The 19,252-nt window shown below is 33.9% G+C and overlaps 2 protein-coding genes across 3 annotated transcripts; one reads left to right on the top strand and one right to left on the bottom strand.

The window, feature by feature from the left end:
• The first annotated feature begins 241 nt into the window (after window positions 1-241).
• LOC113764060 lies at window positions 242-2,476 on the top strand. 2 transcript variants are annotated; one of them, XM_027308097.1, is made up of 3 exons: window positions 242-526; window positions 948-1,179; window positions 1,764-2,476. In XM_027308097.1, the coding sequence occupies exons 1-3, from the start codon at window positions 272-274 to the stop codon at window positions 2,183-2,185; spliced, it is 909 nt and encodes a 302-aa protein (XP_027163898.1). In that variant the 5' UTR covers window positions 242-271; the 3' UTR covers window positions 2,186-2,476. The 2 variants fall into 2 exon arrangements, with proteins under 2 accessions (XP_027163898.1, XP_027163899.1); XM_027308098.1 differs by having other exon boundaries at window positions 1,745-1,856.
• A 9,948-nt stretch (window positions 2,477-12,424) lies between these two features.
• Window positions 12,425-15,007, bottom strand: LOC113764156 (L-type lectin-domain containing receptor kinase VII.1). The gene has a single exon (XM_027308228.1). The coding sequence runs from the start codon at window positions 14,905-14,907 to the stop codon at window positions 12,859-12,861; it is 2,049 nt and encodes a 682-aa protein (XP_027164029.1). The 5' UTR covers window positions 14,908-15,007; the 3' UTR covers window positions 12,425-12,858.
• Window positions 15,008-19,252: the final 4,245 nt, after the last annotated feature.

The raw sequence follows: 19,252 nt of genomic DNA, 5'->3' as shown, positions 1-19,252 counted from the left end.
TGAGTTGATCAAATAATTGACCAACTCCTGACGTGGATCCTGGCTGTCTGGTCCGCCGAACTTGACTTTACTTGATGGAGCTTAACCAATAATACGGCGCCACCTAGATGCAGTTCAGGGCAAACATGTTCGTAGGGTTTGATCGTGCCACAGCGGATAACGGGGTCCCACATACCGTCTGGCTTTTGTATATATACCCATTTCCAAAGATTTGGAAAGGCAACCCAAAATAATAGAAAAATTGTGACAGCACAATCGAACGGCTGCAGCAATGGCTAGAATTTCCATGAATCACCGGATTTTGACGTGGGATAATCGGGAAATTGAGTATTCCGGTGACCCCGCGATCCATATACCGGATACAGTTTTCAGATTTCTTGATGAAGAAAGTGAAGGGTCGTTGGTTGGCAGCTTTAGCGACAATGGTGAAAATGAAATCCAGGACGACGATAATAACGAAGAGAAAGACGTTCCAGCGAATGATCGAGATAAAAGTTTTTGGGAATCACAAAATCAGCTGTTGCAAGTAAGATTCCCTTCTCTGTCTGTTTTTCTTTGAGAATTACAGGTATTATTCTTCTTTTGATTCATCAACGGCCCTCAAGTCCACAATACTGCCATGCATGGTCCTGAATTCCATTGTTGATTCTCGAAATTCAGCACATTTTCATAGAATTTTAAGTATACTTAAAGAAGAATGAGAAATAGTACTTCAAAAGTGAAACAAGCTTGTGAATGATGGCGGCAATATCAATTATCAAATGAAGACCGTGGAAACGGAAAATTCATGTTCAAGCCTTACAATATTGCATGAATTTACTTCCCATTTTCATTTAACAAGTCCTCTTTTGATATTCTGATGTTCTGAAATGTTGTCTCGAATATCCTTTGATCTCTCAGTAGGAACTATAATTGGTATTAACATTTGTGAAGTGTTTTTGGTTCAGGGTACATTATGCAGAACAAGTTCTATAGAATCAAAAATCAGAACTATCACAAAAGAAGCAGTAAAAGAAGTACAACAGTCGGGGAATCTGATCTGTAATTGCGGAAGAGCAACTAATGCTGACGGTTGCAAAAATTGTCTGATGAAAGAGGTCTGCAGACGCCTTCAAAGTGCAGGTTTCAATAGTGCAATTTGCAAGTCCAAGTGGAGGAGCTCACCAGATATTCCATCAGGTAATTCAAAATTCCTATATCTGCTTTAGTAATTACTAATTTATTGTCAGATTAGTTGTTTATATTTTGTATAATTTTATATTAGGGACCACTCCTATCAAGATCTACAACAACTCTTCAGCTGTTAAACTATTAATAAATTTTTGTCCATAAATGAGCTCCATCTATATCTATAGCCTGTGATGCAGAGATATTTAGCTCCAATCTGAAACGTGTTTGCAACAGTAGCCATGCACCTGTAGATGGTTCACTTTTTCTTGAGGGTCATGTTCTGTTAGCTGGTTAAAAGCTCCGTGGACTTCTTCTTTCTCCATAACTTTTTTGTCCTACCCTGTCTAAATGTGCAACAATAAGTGACAAATTTCATTATTTGGTTATGAACAAAATATCGATCGCCTTCTTCTTTATATAAAACAACAACAACAAATGAAAAGACAACTCAGTGGTCCAGTTAATTACTCTCCTCCTAAGTGAAGAAGATGATGCTTAGGAACTCGAAGAAATAAAGAATATTTCTGCTTGTTATTCAATTCCAACCGAATCTTAATAGGCTTCTCAATTGCAGCACTTACGCTGTTTTGCAGGTGAACATACCTTTCTGGATGTAATAGACAACTCAAATTCCAAAAAAGGAGCGAGGGTGATCATAGAATTGAGTTTTCGAGCCGAATTTGAGATGGCAAGAGCAAGTGAAGAATATAACCAGCTTATCAAGAGGCTTCCCGACGTATTTGTAGGTAAAATTGAAAGATTGTTGTCTTTAATCAAGATTTTGTGCTCGGCAGCTAAAAGGTGCATGAAGGACAAGAAAATGCACTTGGGGCCATGGAGAAAACACAAATACATGCAAGCTAAATGGCTGAAAACTTGTGAACGTACAACATCTTCTGCACCCTTATCAACAGTATGCTCTAGCCGACCAGCTCGGCCGAGGGCTTCCATGCTTACAGTAGATTTGTTGGAGAGCATGCCCGGTTTACATCTTACAGCAGTTGAAGTCATATAGATCATCTGTTCCACTTCTACTTGGCCTTCAATTTTCGTGTGTGTGTACAAAATAGCGAGATGCCTTCGGGCCTTCCGAGAAAATCTTATTGTGCTTTTTGATCGTTTGCTCTACCGAGTGTATCTATATTTTGGTCTGATAATATTTTTGGTTTAGAAAGGAATTGCAGTCACAAATATTATACCATTCTTGAAAGACAAAGCCCATTAATGGTACGCTGCGAATTGTAAACAAGATGTCTCATCTGATTTCGAAATTAAATGCACTTAAATTAGTACTTTTGAAGAGTTACTAATGAATTTGATTTTAATATCCCTTCCTACCCAGTTTAACCAATTTAAGGTGAGATACAACTATCAAAAGGAGATTTGGCCTCTAAATAAATTCATCTTACTGTGTAGAGGAAGAGAAAATGTTGACATAAGATTAGACAGAGAGTACTCACTTGATTTCATCCATTAATAATAAAGGTAAGGATCATAAAAAAATAAAATAAAGAAACTGCAGGTGCGGCCCTTCAAATGAAACAACAAAAGAAATCCGTCAATCCGAAAAAGAATAGTTGTTTCTTCTGTGAAATTGAAGGGTATAAAAAGAAATATTGTACTAACTATCACGCTTAGTGTGCTAAGAAAGATATGTTTCTTAATTTGGTTTATTCTGAAATTAATTTAACTTCGGTATCGAGACACATATGGTGATTAGATTTTGGTGCAACAACTCACATCAGTGTATCTATGTAAGGTTGTCTGAATTGTCGAAAATCTAATGGTAATGAAAAATATCTATTTAGGTGATGGTAAAACAGTTCAAATTGAGATAACAGAAGTTTTTAAATTATTGTTAAAAATCAAAGTTTATTTGAATCTTAATCAAACATTTATTATACCGTCTTTTCGACGAAATTTGATTTTTTTTTCTATTTTAAACAAATTTGGTTATTTTTGTGCATTTAAAAATAAAAAATTTTAATTGTTTCATGATTCAAAATTAGTTGGTTCTGATTATTTAATACACTACGATAATCTATATTTAATTGATACAATTATCTCATTTAATGAATCCTTGCATTTATGTACTAGAAGAGTAAAGAGAAAATTAATCAATGAAAATTCGACTGCATTATAGCATAAGAGATTAGATCATATTTCCAAATGGAGAATAGAAAGACTCGTGTCAAATGAAATTCTCGACTGTTTGAATTTTACAAATTTTGATGATTTTATTAGCTGTATAAAGAAAAAACAAACTAATAAAAAGAGATTTGAAACCAATAGATTATTAGACGTCTTAAATCTTATACATAACATCTGTTTGAAATGGTCAACAATATTTTATAACGTTCATAGAGAATTTTTCAAGATATGACTACATATCTCTCATTTCTGAAAAATCACAGTTGTTGGACGTGTTCAAAATTTTTAAAATTGAAGTTGAGAATCAACTCAACAAAAAAGTTAAAAACGTTAGATCTGACCATGGTTATGAATATTATGACAAATATGGCGGTTCAAGTGAACAATGTCCAAGATCATTTGCTAAATATCTAGAGAAATGTGATATCGTCTCACAGTACATTATGCCGAATTCACCCACTATGAATGATGCAGTTGAAACACGAAATAGAACACTTAAAGATGCGGTAAGGAGTGTGATATGTTATTCTACCTTACCAGAATTATTTTGAGGAGAAGCACTTTGGACTGCAACATATATTCTTAACAAAGTTTCAACTAAAGTAATTATAAAAATTTCTTATAAGTTTTAGACAGGAAAAAAACACAATTTGAAGCATTTACATATTTGAAAATATCCAATTGAAGCAAAACCTTATAGGTCAAATGAAAATAAATTGGACTTAAAAACCGTTAATTGTTATTTTATTGAATATTCTGAGAGATTCGGGGGTTACAAATTTTATGATCTCACCACTAAATTGATTTTCAAAACGCAAAATGTTCGAATCTTTAAAGATGTCAAATTTGGGAGAGAAGATACAGTAAGAGACCTTATTTTTAAGAGAAATATGTTAATATTTCCACAAGTTTCATTGATCTTGTTCAAAATCTTATTCCTGATCTTGATTGTGATATAACAAATCAAGATAATATCGAAAAATAAACTGTTATAGAATAACAAATTCTATCTCTTCAAGAATCAGTGCCATTAAAAAAATTTACTAGAGAAAAGAGAAGTCCAGTATCAGATGATTGCATTATTTTTCTTCAAAAATATGAAGATAACACTGAATTGATGAAAAATTATTCAATCAACTTTTGTCAAATTATGAAAAATTTAAATTTTTAGAAGTGGATTGATGCCATGAATGAAGAGATTAAATTTATAAAAGACAATGATATTTAGGATCTTGTCTCATTGTCAGAAGGAGTGAAATTCATTGATTGTAAATAAATATTTAAAATCAAGAGAGATTCGAAAAGTAATGTGAAAAGTTACAAATCTCATTTTGTTGATAAGAATTTTACACTATAAAGAAATTTTATCTCTTCCCTTTTCGAAAGATTTTTTTAAAATTATCATGGCATTAGTAAAGCATTTTAATCTTGAATTACATCAAATAGATGTAAAAATAGCGATTTTCAATGGTAACATTGATGAGATGATCTATATGGTGCAGTTAAAAAATTTTGTATCGGGAGATTCAAAAAATATGGAGTATGTTTGGATTGAGATTTGAGATAAAATAATTTGCTTTACAAATTTTAATCATATTTTTTATCTTTTTAATCACTTTTTTATTTCACGTACATCACATCATAAAATGTGTTACAGTAATTATCTCAAATAAATCATCCAAATAAACTCCTATTCAAACGAACCCATAATTTACAAATTTTAAAAATTCATCTATGGATTCAAACAAGTATATCAACAATAATATTTTAAATTTCATCAAATAATGATTTCATTTGATTTTGAAATAAATTTAGTTGATAATTGTATATACTATAAGTTTTATGAGAGCAAATATATTTTTCTGATATTATATGTTGATGACATTTTGCTTGTCAACAACGATATAGGTCTATTACATGAAATCAAGATATTTCTAATTAAGAATTTTGAGATGAAAGATTTTGATAATGCATGTTTTGTGTTAAGCATACATATACATCGAGATCGCTCTCGAAATGTTTTGAAACTATCACAAAAGAGTTATATCAAAAAGATTTTTAAAAAATATAGTATACAAAATTATAAATCAGGTGACACTCTTGTGATTAAAGGAGACAAGTTTAATCTCAACCAACGTATAAAGAATGCTTTTGAAGAAAAAAATGTAAAAGATTCCTTATGCATCAGCAGTATGGAGTCGAATGTATGTTCAGATATGTACGCATCCGAATATTACGTATATTATTGAAATTTTGGATAGATATTTAAATAATTTTGAATTAGATCATTAAAAGCCAATCAAACGAGTCTTGCGAGATTTACAAAAAATAAAAAATTACATGCTCACATATTGGAGGTCAGATAAGTTCAAGGTCGTTGAGTATACTGATTTCGATTATGTTGGATGGTAAGATAGTATGAAATCAACATCAACCTATATTTACTTGCTAACAGGAGGTGTCATATCTTGAAAAAGTGTTAAACAGTCTCTTATAACCTATTCTATTATGGTTATAGAATTTATAACTTGTTATGAGGCAATCAATCATAGAATTTGGTTGTAAAAGTTTGTCACAAAATTACGTATAGTGAATAGTATCGAAATACCACGAAAATTATTTTATGACAATAATTCAGCAATTCTATATTCCAATAACAATAGAGACTCGACAAAATCTAATCATATAGATATTAAGTTCTTGACTGTTAAAAAAAGAGTATAGAGTGGACAGTTATCGATAGAGTATATCTGGACAAACCCTATAGTTGCGAATTTGTTTATTAAGAGATTGTCACCTAAAATATATCATGAGCATACTGCTCGTATAGATGTCATGTTATTAAATGATATTTAGTTTTAGTGAGAGTTTATTATTTTAAATACTCTTACGATATTGTATTTTTTAATTATTAATATTTATGGATATTTTTATACATAAATAAAGTTTAAATTTATTTATACTCTGATTTTGATATGATTTGATTTTATGAAAGTTTGAGATGAACCAATTGAAAATAAACATGTTATGATCACATTACATGAAATTTTAGTAGTACACATTCATATCATAATTCATGTAATTCAATTGTATCAATATATGTGACTATTGATCGGTCGAATTACAAAATTAGAACAAAAACCGCTTTGATCTAATATTGGTGTAATTAATAGATCGAATTGAATGTAGATACATTTTGGTTATAATAGTAAAGTTGATCTCATGCTGTTAATTTTAAATATATAATTACAAGGTTACACATATAGTCCAAGTAAAAAAATTGTTTGATTCTTAATCCAACGTTGGATATAGATGTGAATAATTATATGTTACAAACTGTCAAATAAAATTAAATCCAATTAAAATGATTAATTATAATTTGAAAATTAATATATTTAATAGAATATGGTCTTTTAATGTGTAGAAATTTAAAAATAATTTCTATTTCTATAATGGTTTGAAATAGGAATCCAAAAGATAACAGGAAAGTTATTTATAGATAGAATTATGGTCCTCAAATCACACGTTTTCCTATTGCCGTATTTTCTAATATCACATAATAGTTCTTCCTTGATATCAGATACTAGAGAGAAACAAAAGGTATCTCTTAAAAGATTAACGAATACGTGTTGATCTAGAAAATCACCCTAAAATTCAAGTATGCTTCCCTAAAATCACCCTAAAATCTCTAAAAATTCAAATGCCTGTTCGTCAACATAAATTCAGGTATGCTTCCATAATTCTGCTACTAATTTATTTTTTAATAATTACCATAAAGATTTTGAATTTAATAGGTGATAATTTTCACCAAAAGCTAATATAAAAAACCACTTAACATCATGGTTTGTTAGCTGATTAAAAGCTCCATAGACTTCTTCTCTCTTCATAACTTTTTTGTCCTACCTTGTCTAAATGTGCAACAATAAGTGACAAATTTCATTATTTGGTTATGAACAAAGGGCCTGTTTGGAACGTAGGTTTTTTAGCAAGTTTGTTTGCTACTAGTTTTTTAACAACTTTTACTATAGGAACCCCAAAAAATCTTGTAAAAAATTTTTGAACTTTGTCTCAACCAATTTATGAAACTGCGTCATTTTGGCCAAAAAAACTCAAAAACTTTGCCCGTCCTCGCGTCCTCGTCAACTCAAAAACTTGTCCCGTTCTTCCTCAGCTCAACGCACAGAACATAAATTATTGTTTACTTCCATTGGGGCTATAGATAAATTACTGTATAGCCCCAATGCAAGTAATTTATCTATGGATTCTCTTATTGCATACATAGCAATAGGAGTATTAACACAGGTGAATCACGTCCAAATAATAGCAAAGAACAACTAGGACAGCCAATCCCGACTCAGGACACACAAAATAGTTAACTCTTATATTATATATGGGATCCAAAAAAGAGACTGGTTATAGAATACCTTGAAGTAATTGGTGATACAAAACTGCAAGTCGTTCTCTCCACACTCGGACCAAACAGTGGTAACAGGATCAGGAAGTAAGAGTTTTGCTACTATTAGCGAAAGTGAAAATTAGCCAGGCCATTTCTTAACAATCCGACATGCAAGTTGAAAAAAAAAACCCCAAAACAAACCTCTAGAAATGGATCTAGTGCGCGGCGGCATAAACCTGTGGACATTGTCTAATGAAAGAGGTCTGCAGACGTCTTCAAAGTGCAGGTTTCAATAGTGCAATTTGCAAGTCTAAGTGGAGGAGCTCACCAGATATTCCATCAGGTAATTCAAAATTCCTATATCTGCTTTAGTAATTACTACTTTATTGTCAGATTAGTTGTTTATATTTTGTATAATTTTATATTAGGGACCACTCCTATCAAGATCTACAACAACTCTTCAGCTGTTAAACTATTAATAAATTTTTGTCCATAAATGAGCTCCATCTATATCTATAGCCTGTGATGCAGAGATATTTAGCTCCAATCTGAAACGTGTTTGCAACAGTAGCCATGCACCTGTAGATGGTTCACTTTTTCTTGAGGGTCATGTTCTGTTAGCTGGTTAAAAGCTCCGTGGACTTCTTCTTTCTCCATAACTTTTTTGTCCTACCCTGTCTAAATGTGCAACAATAAGTGACAAATTTCATTATTTGGTTATGAACAAAATATCGATCGCCTTCTTCTTTATATAAAACAACAACAACAAATGAAAAGACAACTCAGTGGTCCAGTTAATTACTCTCCTCCTAAGTGAAGACGATGATGCTTAGGAACTCGAAGAAATAAAGAATATTTCTGCTTGTTATTCAATTCCAACCGAATCTTAATAGGCTTCTCAATTGCAGCACTTACGTTGTTTTGCAGGTGAACTTACCTTTCTGGATGTAATAGACAACTCAAATTCCAAAAAAGGAGCGAGGGTGATCATAGAATTGAGTTTTCGAGCCGAATTTGAGATGGCAAGAGCAAGTGAAGAATATAACCAGCTTATCAAGAGGCTTCCCGACGTATTTGTAGGTAAAATTGAAAGATTGTTATCTTTAATCAAGATTTTGTGCTCGGCAGCTAAAAGGTTCATGAAGGACAAGAAAATGCACTTGGGGCCATGGAGAAAACACAAATACATGCAAGCTAAATGGCTGAAAACTTGTGAACGTACAACATCTTCTGCACCCTTATCAACAGCATGCTCTAGCCGACCAGCTCGGCCGAGGGCTTCCATGCTTACAGTAGATTTGTTGGAGAGCATGCCCGGTTTACATCTTACAGCAGTTGAAGTCATATAGATCATCTGTTCCACTTCTACTTGGCCTTCAATTTTCGTGTGTGTGTACAAAATAGCGAGATGCCTTCGGGCCTTCGAGAAAATCAATCTTATTGCGCCTTTTGATCGTTTGCTCTACTGAGTATATCTAAATTTTGGTCTGGTATCACATCACAATATTTTTGGTTTAGAAAGGAATTGCAGTCACAAATATTATACCATTCTTGAAACACAAAAGCCCATTAATGGTAGGCCACGAATTGTAAACCAGATGTGGGTGGTACAGTCAAAATATTCACCAGGCCCGTAGAAGTTTTACCTGAATGAAGTTTCCAAACTGGAAATCCGTTGTGACTGAGTTGTTAGAATCCTGTGCAATATACATTTCCTTTGGGGTTTGTTTGACAAGCTCCTGGGTTTAAGTTTAATATTTTGAACAAATAAAATTGAATAAAAGAATTACATATATGCGAATTACATATGTATTTTTAGTACATTGCTTAGAAAAAATCTTTCTTTTTTCAGAAACAAAGAACCAGAGGGTTATTGTTGCAAAAAATGCATATGTCTAGCCTATCACATTACATGCTTAAATAAATAAAAACAAGAATTAATTGCGTCTGAGTTGCCTCACACTGACGGAAATAGATGTTAGAGTTTGTTGGGAGGGCGATTTATGAGATATATACCTAAGGGCTCTTATGTATTTGCAAAAAATTTGGGAGGCGAAGTATAATATTCACCAAGTTATAAGTAGAGACTTTTAGTATTTTAGGGGGACAAAAAGGGACTTCTAAACTCTTGGGATCTAAAACCTAATTTCTATATAAGTATGTGAAACATTTATACAACATTTTAGGGGAATCATGGGGTGGGAGAGGGGAGAAGCGAGCCTTTCCTCACATATTCTCTTGGAGAATTAGAGCAAATTACCCAATTAGCTAACCACTGAACTTTTTGAATAGTTAAAATTTGTCCACTCAACTATTAATAATATATTTTTACCCACTGAACTATCAAAAGTGTAAATTTTGGGTCATTTCGTCTAATTATACCGTTAACTTTACCCACTGAACTATGATTTATTAGACATACTATTGGTAGTTAGATCTAGTAGAATTAATGGTAGAATCGAATGGAACCGTCCAAAATTGTACGTTTGGATTAGCTGTTTTTGGGGTTGTTTTTCAAAAACAATACTGTAGCATATATATTTTTTTAATAGTTCAGTAAATAAAAACATACTATTAACAGCTGTGTGGTCAAAACTCCACTATTCAAAAAATTTAATGGCTACCCAGATAATTTGCTTTGGAGAATTCTGCCAAATGATAATGATCCGTTTGGTAAGATATACGCATAATTTTCCAAAAAATGTGTTACCATAATAAGAAAGAATTATCCGTCCATGTGTACGCTAGTAATTGAGGCACACATAAGTAAGTGCAACTAAACAAGGGATTAAATCCCTGTTTGGATTGTAGGTCAAGGGTTTAAAACTCATTTGCAGTAAAAAAAATTCAAGTAAGTGCCAATGCACCCTTTTGGTTTAGTCAGACCCGTATACCTGCTAGCCCCTTATACAGCCTCTTTAGATTCCCCCTCCCTCTAGAATAGGATAAATTAGATTATACAAATGTTATAGTTGCGGAAAAACATAAAAAAAGTAAGTGCAATTAATAAAAGCAAATTTATTCGTAAAATTTTTTTTTCTTGAATGTTTAAGTGTTAAAAGGAAAAAATTAGTATTGCCTGAGGTGATTGAAGAAAAAGGAAAATATGAAGAAAGGAAAGAAAAAACAATCCTGGCCGATATTTTGTTTCACACTTTTTACATCTCTACTATAGAGTCGGACCGAAGTATCAACACTTTGGTTTGAGAAACACAAAAAATTGGGAAGATGAGAAGTTACCGTAGTTTTTTTTTTTTTTTTTTTTTAATGTAGTTATATATGGAGCTATTTCACCCTCCATGCTAAGGGTAAAATCAACAAAACAATCAACCAGTGATAAGCTGAACTCGATTTGATCATTACTACGAAATTAGCAGCATTTTAGAGTAATTAGAAACAATACATCTTTACCAACCCTCTCTAAAGTCTAAATAGGTTGGCATAATACTGGGTTATTATCACTTTACCCCCTTAAACTATATCATTACTATCAGTTTACCCCCTAACATTATCTTTTAGTCACTTTATCCTCATAAGTAATTCAACTAAACATGTTAAGAAATTTGGACAAAAATACTTTTTTATTTTATAGTATTACTACATTGTTATTATCACTTTATTCGTTTAGATTATAGGGATACAATCACTTTAGCTCCTAACATTATTTTCTAGGCATTTTACCTCATTGTTAATCTAACTAGTATGGTCAAAAAATTTTTAAATATATTTACCCTTTTTTATATATAATTAAAAATAAAAAAGTTAGAATGGTTATTCTTCCTTTTTTTTCACTTTAAGAGATTGAAAAATATAAAAATAAAAGGGTTTTCTCAAATTTCTTTTTTTTTATATTTATTAATACTAGGAAAAGAAAAAGAGATAGGAAAGAAGGAGACAAAAAATTAGATTTTGCAAAAAAGGAAAATAAAGAAAAGTCTAACATTATCGTATTACTTTAAGGTTGTTGAGATTAGGATTGGAATTTGATGGTAAACAAAAAAGTGAAATAATTTAAAATAATAAAAGTATTTAATTATTTCTTATTTGTAATTTTTTTAAAAAAATTAAGCTCTCTCTCTCCCCTTCCCCCTCTCCATCTTTCTATTTTTTTCAACATCAATAAGATTGCCAAGAAAAAAAAATTAATATTTTGACTTTTTTTTCTTGATACTAAAAAGGAGAAGAGTCACTCTAAATTTTTTATTATTTTTATCATGCAAAGAGGGGGGTATTTTCTTCTAAAATTTTTTAACTTCCTAAGTTAGTTTAATGATAGAATAAATTGTCTAAAAAATAACTCTATGGGTAAATTGATAATAAAACTATATTTTATGGGGGTAAAGTGATAATAATTTTAAGGGTTAAACATGTCTTTTTATTTTAATTAACAAACTTCGTCAAGTTTGACCGTTAGTTTTGGGGGTAAAATGACTAAAAGATAACGTTAAGGAGGAAATTGATAGTAATACAAAACGTTATGAGGGTAAAGTGATAATAACCCTAATACTACTGGTGTATAATATGTTTCTATACATTGTGATATCCATGATTCGAGGCGGCTGATTCTGAAATACTGCTCTTTTTCCCTTGCATCCGGCGGCAGGGAACGCTGATCACCTGGCCCCCTCTAGTGTCTCTGGGTTCCAGCCTGGTATGCTGCAAACTCCACCTTTTTGGCTCCCTAATTTTGTCACTTGATCTTGTCCGAGAGGAAAATGGCATTCATATAAATCTTTACTACATCATTTTGTTCGTAGGACAATCTTTAAAGAGGAAACATCCTTCTTTGCATCTAGAGAGAGCTCAAGCTATCATTTACATTGCAACTAGACTTAAAGAACACTGTAAAGCCTAACAAATGTGTCATAACAAAAGGAAACCTCTGAACAAGGAAAAAAAAAAAATCTTTTGTGAAAGCAGAATAAATGAAGGTATAAAGAAAGAGTACAGATTGAAAACCACAAGCCTTTCTATCCTAGTCTACAATATGATTCTGCTGATTTGCCCACTTCATTTTCCTCAACCACGGCATGTCCATTCTCAAGTGAGCCAGGCCTGGAATTGGGGATACATTCAGTCTCAGAAAGATTGTATCGTCCGAGAAAATTTTGTTCATCATTTAAATTGATGTGTGCGCGTATTCACCTACCCTCTGCCATAGATTTGGACCAAGAAAGAGACATCGAAGAGGACAAATCCACTCTGATCTCGTCAAATGTGGGGTGTGAACCAATACTGATTGAGCAATTAGGCCAAATATCCCTTGATTTCATCCTCTGAAGAAGGTGTACGTCCATATCTTCACCGTCAGATTCATCTGCATCAGTCTTTCCTTCAAAGAATTTCACGACCTGTCTCATTGTTGGTCTGACACTAGGGTCAGGGTGCGCACATAACAAGCCTAAATGCAGCATTTTTTCGACTTCCTCTTCATCGCATTTCCCTTCCAACCTTAATCTCTCATCCATGGCATTAAGCAACTCGCCTCGTCTCATTAGCTCCCATGCCCAATCTACAAGAGGTGGCTTTCCTTCTTCTATTGGTTGTCTGCCACAGATGACTTCCAAGATCAAGACTCCGAATCCAAACACATCTGTTTGTGTCGATGCCCTGCCATTCTTGACCAACTCCGGTGCCATGTACCCTACCGTCCCAACAACCATAGTTGTGGCAGCCACTTGGCCATGATCATGCAGTCTAGCCAAGCCAAAATCACCTAATCTTGCATTCATGTCTTTGTCAAGTAAAACATTGCTGGCCTTAATATCCCTGTGCAGCACCTTAGCTTCCCAGCCCTCATGCAAGTACGAGAGTGCTGAAGCCACATCCTTTACAATCCTAAGTCTGTCTTCACAATTCAACATTTTACTCTCATCACACCCAAAACTTCTCTTGTCTAGGCTCCCATTTTCCATATAATCATAAACCAATATGAAGCTACCTTTCTCCTTCTTACACCAGCCTCTCAATCCCACCAAATTTCTGTGCTTTAGCCTTCCTAAGCTCGAAATCTCTGATATAAATTCTCTCATCCCTTCGCTATTTTGGTGAGAAATTCGCTTAACTGCTACGGCCGCCCCTCCTGGCATTATGCCTCTGTAGACTTTCCCATTACCTCCAACTCCAATAACGTTTTCATCAGAAAAATTCTTTGTAGCAGCTTCAATTTCTTGATAAGTAATCCTATGAGGCCAATACTCTAATTCCCAATCTTCCATTTCTTCTCTTTCTCTCTTTCTTCTCAGACTATTTTTGATCAAAAAGACAGAAATTAAAGATCCAACAAGCAGTAAAATAAAAAGGCCAACAGTCATACCTGCAATGAGCACTTTTTCTTTATAAATTGGATCTTTGGGAAGCTCAAATGACGGCAAACCGCTTGAGATCAATGCATCACTCAGCGAAAAATTCGTATTACTAAAACTCCAAGCTAAAATCTTGTGACTTTCAACCAGCTGCCCTGTCGCTGAAGTGAATCCAACATACATTTCATCTTGAAAAACTTGTGAAAGGTTAAGCGTTGCATTCAACAAAGGCTGCTTGGGCCTTTTGATCCCAGTTGGTGCCATGGTCACCTTAACTCTAGAATCAGCATAATCAATCCAAACTTGATAAGTCTTGCCATCATTCATCTTCAGTGGCTTGAAGGGCTGGCCATCATCAGGCCAGTAGCCAGCATCATTAGCAACTTCCGATACAAGTGAATTGACATCTAATCCCACATGATTGTCACTTATATCCTTGAATTCTTCATTCTTGAACACATCAAATTCAACTCCAAAAAGATGGTTACCAGGAAGACCATTATTTGTCAAGTTTAACAGGCCTAAATTCTGAGCTGCGTCGGTGCCTTCAATACCTGTTTTTGGTACAAACAAGAAAACTATGCCATGACCAGGCTGGTACTTCTTGTTGGGAGCCATAGCAAAAATGAAAGATGTCGAAAATGGAAGCACATATGATGAAGTCGCTTGCTTTGTGACAATCTTTGCAGGGTACAGAGCACGACCAATTGAGAAAACTGTTTCATTTGTTAGTGTGAGGATATGAGATTCGATGGTTGCGTTGCCATAAAGGGATATACTGGAGGAATTGAAGCTGTTGTAGACAAAATCTATTGCTAACACTGATTGGATGGATAGAATTGCGAATAGAAGATAAGGAAGAAGAATTTGTGGTCGATTCTTCATCGGAGACAAGATGAAAGAGAAGTGTTTTTCATGGAGGAAATTATCATTTGAGGAAGCAACCTTTCTCTAGAACAGGAAAAGACAGACCATCATGGCACCATCTGAGTTGCTTCAAGAGGTTGAATACAGTTTTCAAGTCCTATTTTGACTGGATGCTTCCAAGATTAAACCCCTCGGACTCTGAGATTTTCTTCTTTTTTTATATATATATATTTAACCACTATGCAACTTAATATACTACTCCTTAGTATTTGTCCTTCTGTCATGAAATATTATTATAGTCTAAATTGCCTGCTAACTTGCTAAGTGCTTACTAGATAAATTGCCGTCGCAGAATCTATCATTGTTGGATTTCTTTTTTTTTTTTTTTCTGGTAAGATGTCATCGTTGGATATTTCTTCGTAGTTGACATGGTAATTCATCATCAACACTTTTTTCTTTTTCTTTTTTTTTTTGTTGGGTTTGGCAATACACCATTAACTCTTGATTTCATCAGGGAAAATAACTGCTCAAGTTAATATAAAAGGCAAGTTTGGTAGACCCTTTTGTCCCTAAAAGTGATCGATAAACTAATGTGTCATGCGGAGAGGTGGTGTTGAAATGATTACGATTGCTTAATGAAAATTGTATGTATCCCTATTTGGACTCTTTCCCTTTGTGGCTTTAATTTACAAAAAAAAAAATACACAAACAGCCGTTACAGGTATCCCTGTTTGAACTCTTTCCCTTTGTGGCTTAATTTACAAATACACAAACATTCTCTACCGTTACAAATTATTTATAAAGCTTTGTAAACAATGATATCTTTTGAAAAAAAAAAAATCATAGTAATATCTGTTAATATATGCAAATGCCCCCATGTAGCCAGCTTAACTTAACGAATTTTCGTATAACTAGCTCGTCAAAAGAGTCATCCTGAAAAAAAGACCACCAGTGTGTGTTTGGACAAGAGATTATTTGTCCAAATTTATTTATTTACATCACAATTACAATTTTTTTTTTTGTTCGATGTGAGTACAGATTCCATCGATGAAGGTCAATTAAGACCGCCACAAATTGTGGCAAATTTGTAGGAGGCATGGATTGAACCCCTGACCTCCAGCATCACCTTTAATGGTGATGACCACTGGACCAAATGACCAGTGGCTCATAATTACAATTTTCAATACACTTTTTATCTCACATACATCACATCACAAAAAGTGTTACAGTAAAAATATCTCAAATAATTTACAATCCAAACACACTAAATTTTCTCATTTACGTGTGTACGTGTGTGTCTATATATATATAGAAGAAGTATTTGTTTTTCTTGCTTTATATGTAAAAAAAATTAGTATCTTGTGGGGGGGGGGGGGGGTGGGGACTTGGAACGTTTGCTTCGAGGGCCAAATTTGCAATTGAATAAATGCGAAGGAGCAGTATTTTATGTGTTAACTACATTGCAAAAGACAAAGGGTAAACTGTAGTTGTGCCTTGTTAAGAAAACCTCAAATTACGCAAGTGTCGAAAACATGAGAGAAGTCGGCAATTGAAAGAAGCTTTATCCCATTTTACATTCATCATTCATCCTGTACTTCTTGCACTTCTTCTCCATGTGCCTAAATTAAATCTCCTCCGGATCGAGGTGTCGTGGGCAAGCAACAAAGGTTTCTTTCTATTCATGGCCGCTTTTTGTCTAATCAACACATTCAACAACGGAGCCGTAGCCCAACTGGCAAGGGTAAATCTCTTTAAAGTCAATATGAAACTACAGGGATGGTTCTGACCATGTGGACAGACACAGAGACAGGTGTAAAATGTTCACGATGCTATGGTGGATTACTGATCCAATGTCCTACGAAGAGTTAAACAGTGGAGGGATAAAGCAGCAAATTAAGCTCTGAGGAAATGGAAAGGCGGCTTTAGCATTAGATCGGACCGGTGACATGGCCGGTTCGCGGTCCAATCGGTCGAACCGGCCGGTCCGGTCCGATTCTGAAAACATTGCGAAATATCTAGAATGGCTGCAAATGTGGAATGAAGGGACGAGGGGCCTGGCAGTTCACGGCCTGGATGAGGTCTCAAAAATTTGTGCGGCTGAGATCACGTCTTGTAATTCGATTTTCACGTCACGTGGGATCCATAAAAATGTTGTTCTATTGTTATTCGCTGTTGTTCTATTGTTACACCTTGTACAAATAATGTTACACCATGTACAAATGGTGTTATACCTTTCGAAGCGAGCAACCGCTCCGGCCCGCATCCCGGAATGAAGCAGCTCGTGTGCAGAACTGTTCCTAGAATATTGCGGCAGGTGACTTTTGCTCTTTGACTAAGGCTGTGCTCGTGCATGTCCAAGGTAACGAACGAGTCATGAGAACACTAAACCAAGGCAGCATGAAAAACAAATTGAGAAATTTCAAAACTACAAAGATTTGACGCCTTATAAAGTGGAAAAATAAAAAAAACTACACGATCACTTGAACCGTACACCACTTTAAACTAGAATGTTTTTTTCTTGTTTTAGAGTGATTAAGCTCGATATAACAACTTCATGGGTTTTAATGCACGAAACAAATCTCTACTTTAGCAAATTTCACCGAGTCATCTGGTTTAACTCATAGTTTTGCCTTGCTTGAAATGTTTATGGTCTTGTTTGGATTATAGGTTTTTTTAAAAAAAAATTATATTTTCTGTGATCATATATTTCAATTATCTTTTTATGTCGCATATATCAAATTATTATAGTATTTTCTTTAATAAAAAACTCTAGAAACTAACGATCCAAACTAGAACTACGAAATTAGAAAAGGTAGACATAATTATGTTTGGATTGCATTTTTCTAGATTTTTTGTAGAAAAATTACTATAACGATTTGATATATGTGAGTTAAAAAGATAATTGAGAAATGTGTTCATGGAAAGCGTATCAATTTTTTTTTTGGAAAATTGCTGTCTAAACAAGGAAATATGTGGTTGACAAATCGGGACCAGTAATCCTATAAGATAAATTTGACAATTGTTTGTGCTGGCTGAAAATATGTGGTTACACTAAAGATTAAAGTTTAACAATGAAATGCTTATAATACCGGCCCCGCGCCGGGGGTGGGAGGGGAGGAGTTCTAGAATTATTAATATTTTCCATAGTAATGCTTTTCTATTGGGTCGCTAATGTTCTAATTAATATCGGATTATCTAATGATGGGTACTGATTTAGAGGGTTTTAAGTGTCGGATTTTTTTGAAAATGTAGGATTTGGTGAGGAATCTTCGTAATAATGTAACACATCATGTGTGTCAATTGGATGCCATTTTTTCTAAAAAAAATTCTTGCATAATTAAGCCGGATCTTTTTTCAGCATGAGATTGGTTGGGTTGGGTGGTACAGGAGGAAGAGAGTGTAAGTGAGAGATCTCAGGTTTGAATCCTCCTGCTTATCCTAAAAAAAAAACATGAGAATGGTCAACATCTCTGAAGTTTTCTTTTTTTTTTTTTTTTTCCCTGAACACATTATCTATGTAGTTTTCAACGAACAAATAAAAGTAATTACTATCAACGCATATTTTGTTATTTGGACCCCACCTAAGTGGACATTTGGGTCCACGGAAATTAGGCCCACTGGACAAGGAAAGAAATGGGCCCAAGTCTCTCGACGATTCTAGGGTTATCCCCATCTGGATGTTGTCCAGAGGTCCAGACCGTCCGAGAATTGAGTGTATTTTGTTTAATAAGGTATTGTAAGACAGATTGTCACAATCAACTAGACAGCCAATTATGTAATCCGTTGTACTACCATCTTCCAATAATTTGACTTGTTATCTTCGTGGGGATAACTTTATGAAAAGGACAATTTTGGTCTTATGTTTTATGAAAACCAAATTTCATCCTTTATCTTCAAAAAATAAGAGTAATGTGGGAAATTTGACCAAATTTTTAAACGGGCCTCATACAGAAGGCTTTTCATTGTGTGTGTGTACACCTGAAACATTATATATATATATATTGAGTACAACTTCTTACAAGGCAATGCCTTTAATTCAACTTGAAGAAACTTCTTACAAGCTTCAAGTTTTCAACTTAGAGTGAGAGCAGTTTTTATTCGCATTGTTTAGCTAAAAGCAATCTAACGCAATTCCTACGTTTCACAAACGTCATTTCTGCTATCCAACCAAATTGGTTTCTGACTGGTTCCATTCTAGTGATGACAAGACAATTTGATATTATGAATTATGATGACAGCTCCTCTTGTAAGGTCAGCTTCGGACTAGAATGATTTAGAACATATAAAACATGATTAGAGGTAAATCCACCTTTAAACAAAGGCTTTCCATGCATTTCATTTTCTTTGACGGAGAAAAGATCTA

Source organism: Coffea eugenioides, chromosome 2 (genome assembly GCF_003713205.1).
Source record: "Coffea eugenioides isolate CCC68of chromosome 2, Ceug_1.0, whole genome shotgun sequence".
Lineage (NCBI taxonomy): Eukaryota > Viridiplantae > Streptophyta > Magnoliopsida > Gentianales > Rubiaceae > Coffea > Coffea eugenioides.
This window is presented reverse-complemented; position numbering and strand designations above follow the sequence as displayed.

Coding starts and splice junctions, on each gene's coding strand:
- LOC113764060 (XM_027308097.1), top strand. CDS start 272: ATGGCTAGAATTTCCATGAATCACCGGATTTTGACGTGGGATAATCGG. Junction 527..947: donor CACAAAATCAGCTGTTGCAA/GTAAGATTCCCT, acceptor TTTTTGGTTCAG/GGTACATTATGCAGAACAAG. Junction 1,180..1,763: donor CTCACCAGATATTCCATCAG/GTAATTCAAAAT, acceptor GCTGTTTTGCAG/GTGAACATACCTTTCTGGAT.
- LOC113764156 (XM_027308228.1), bottom strand. CDS start 14,907: ATGAAGAATCGACCACAAATTCTTCTTCCTTATCTTCTATTCGCAATT.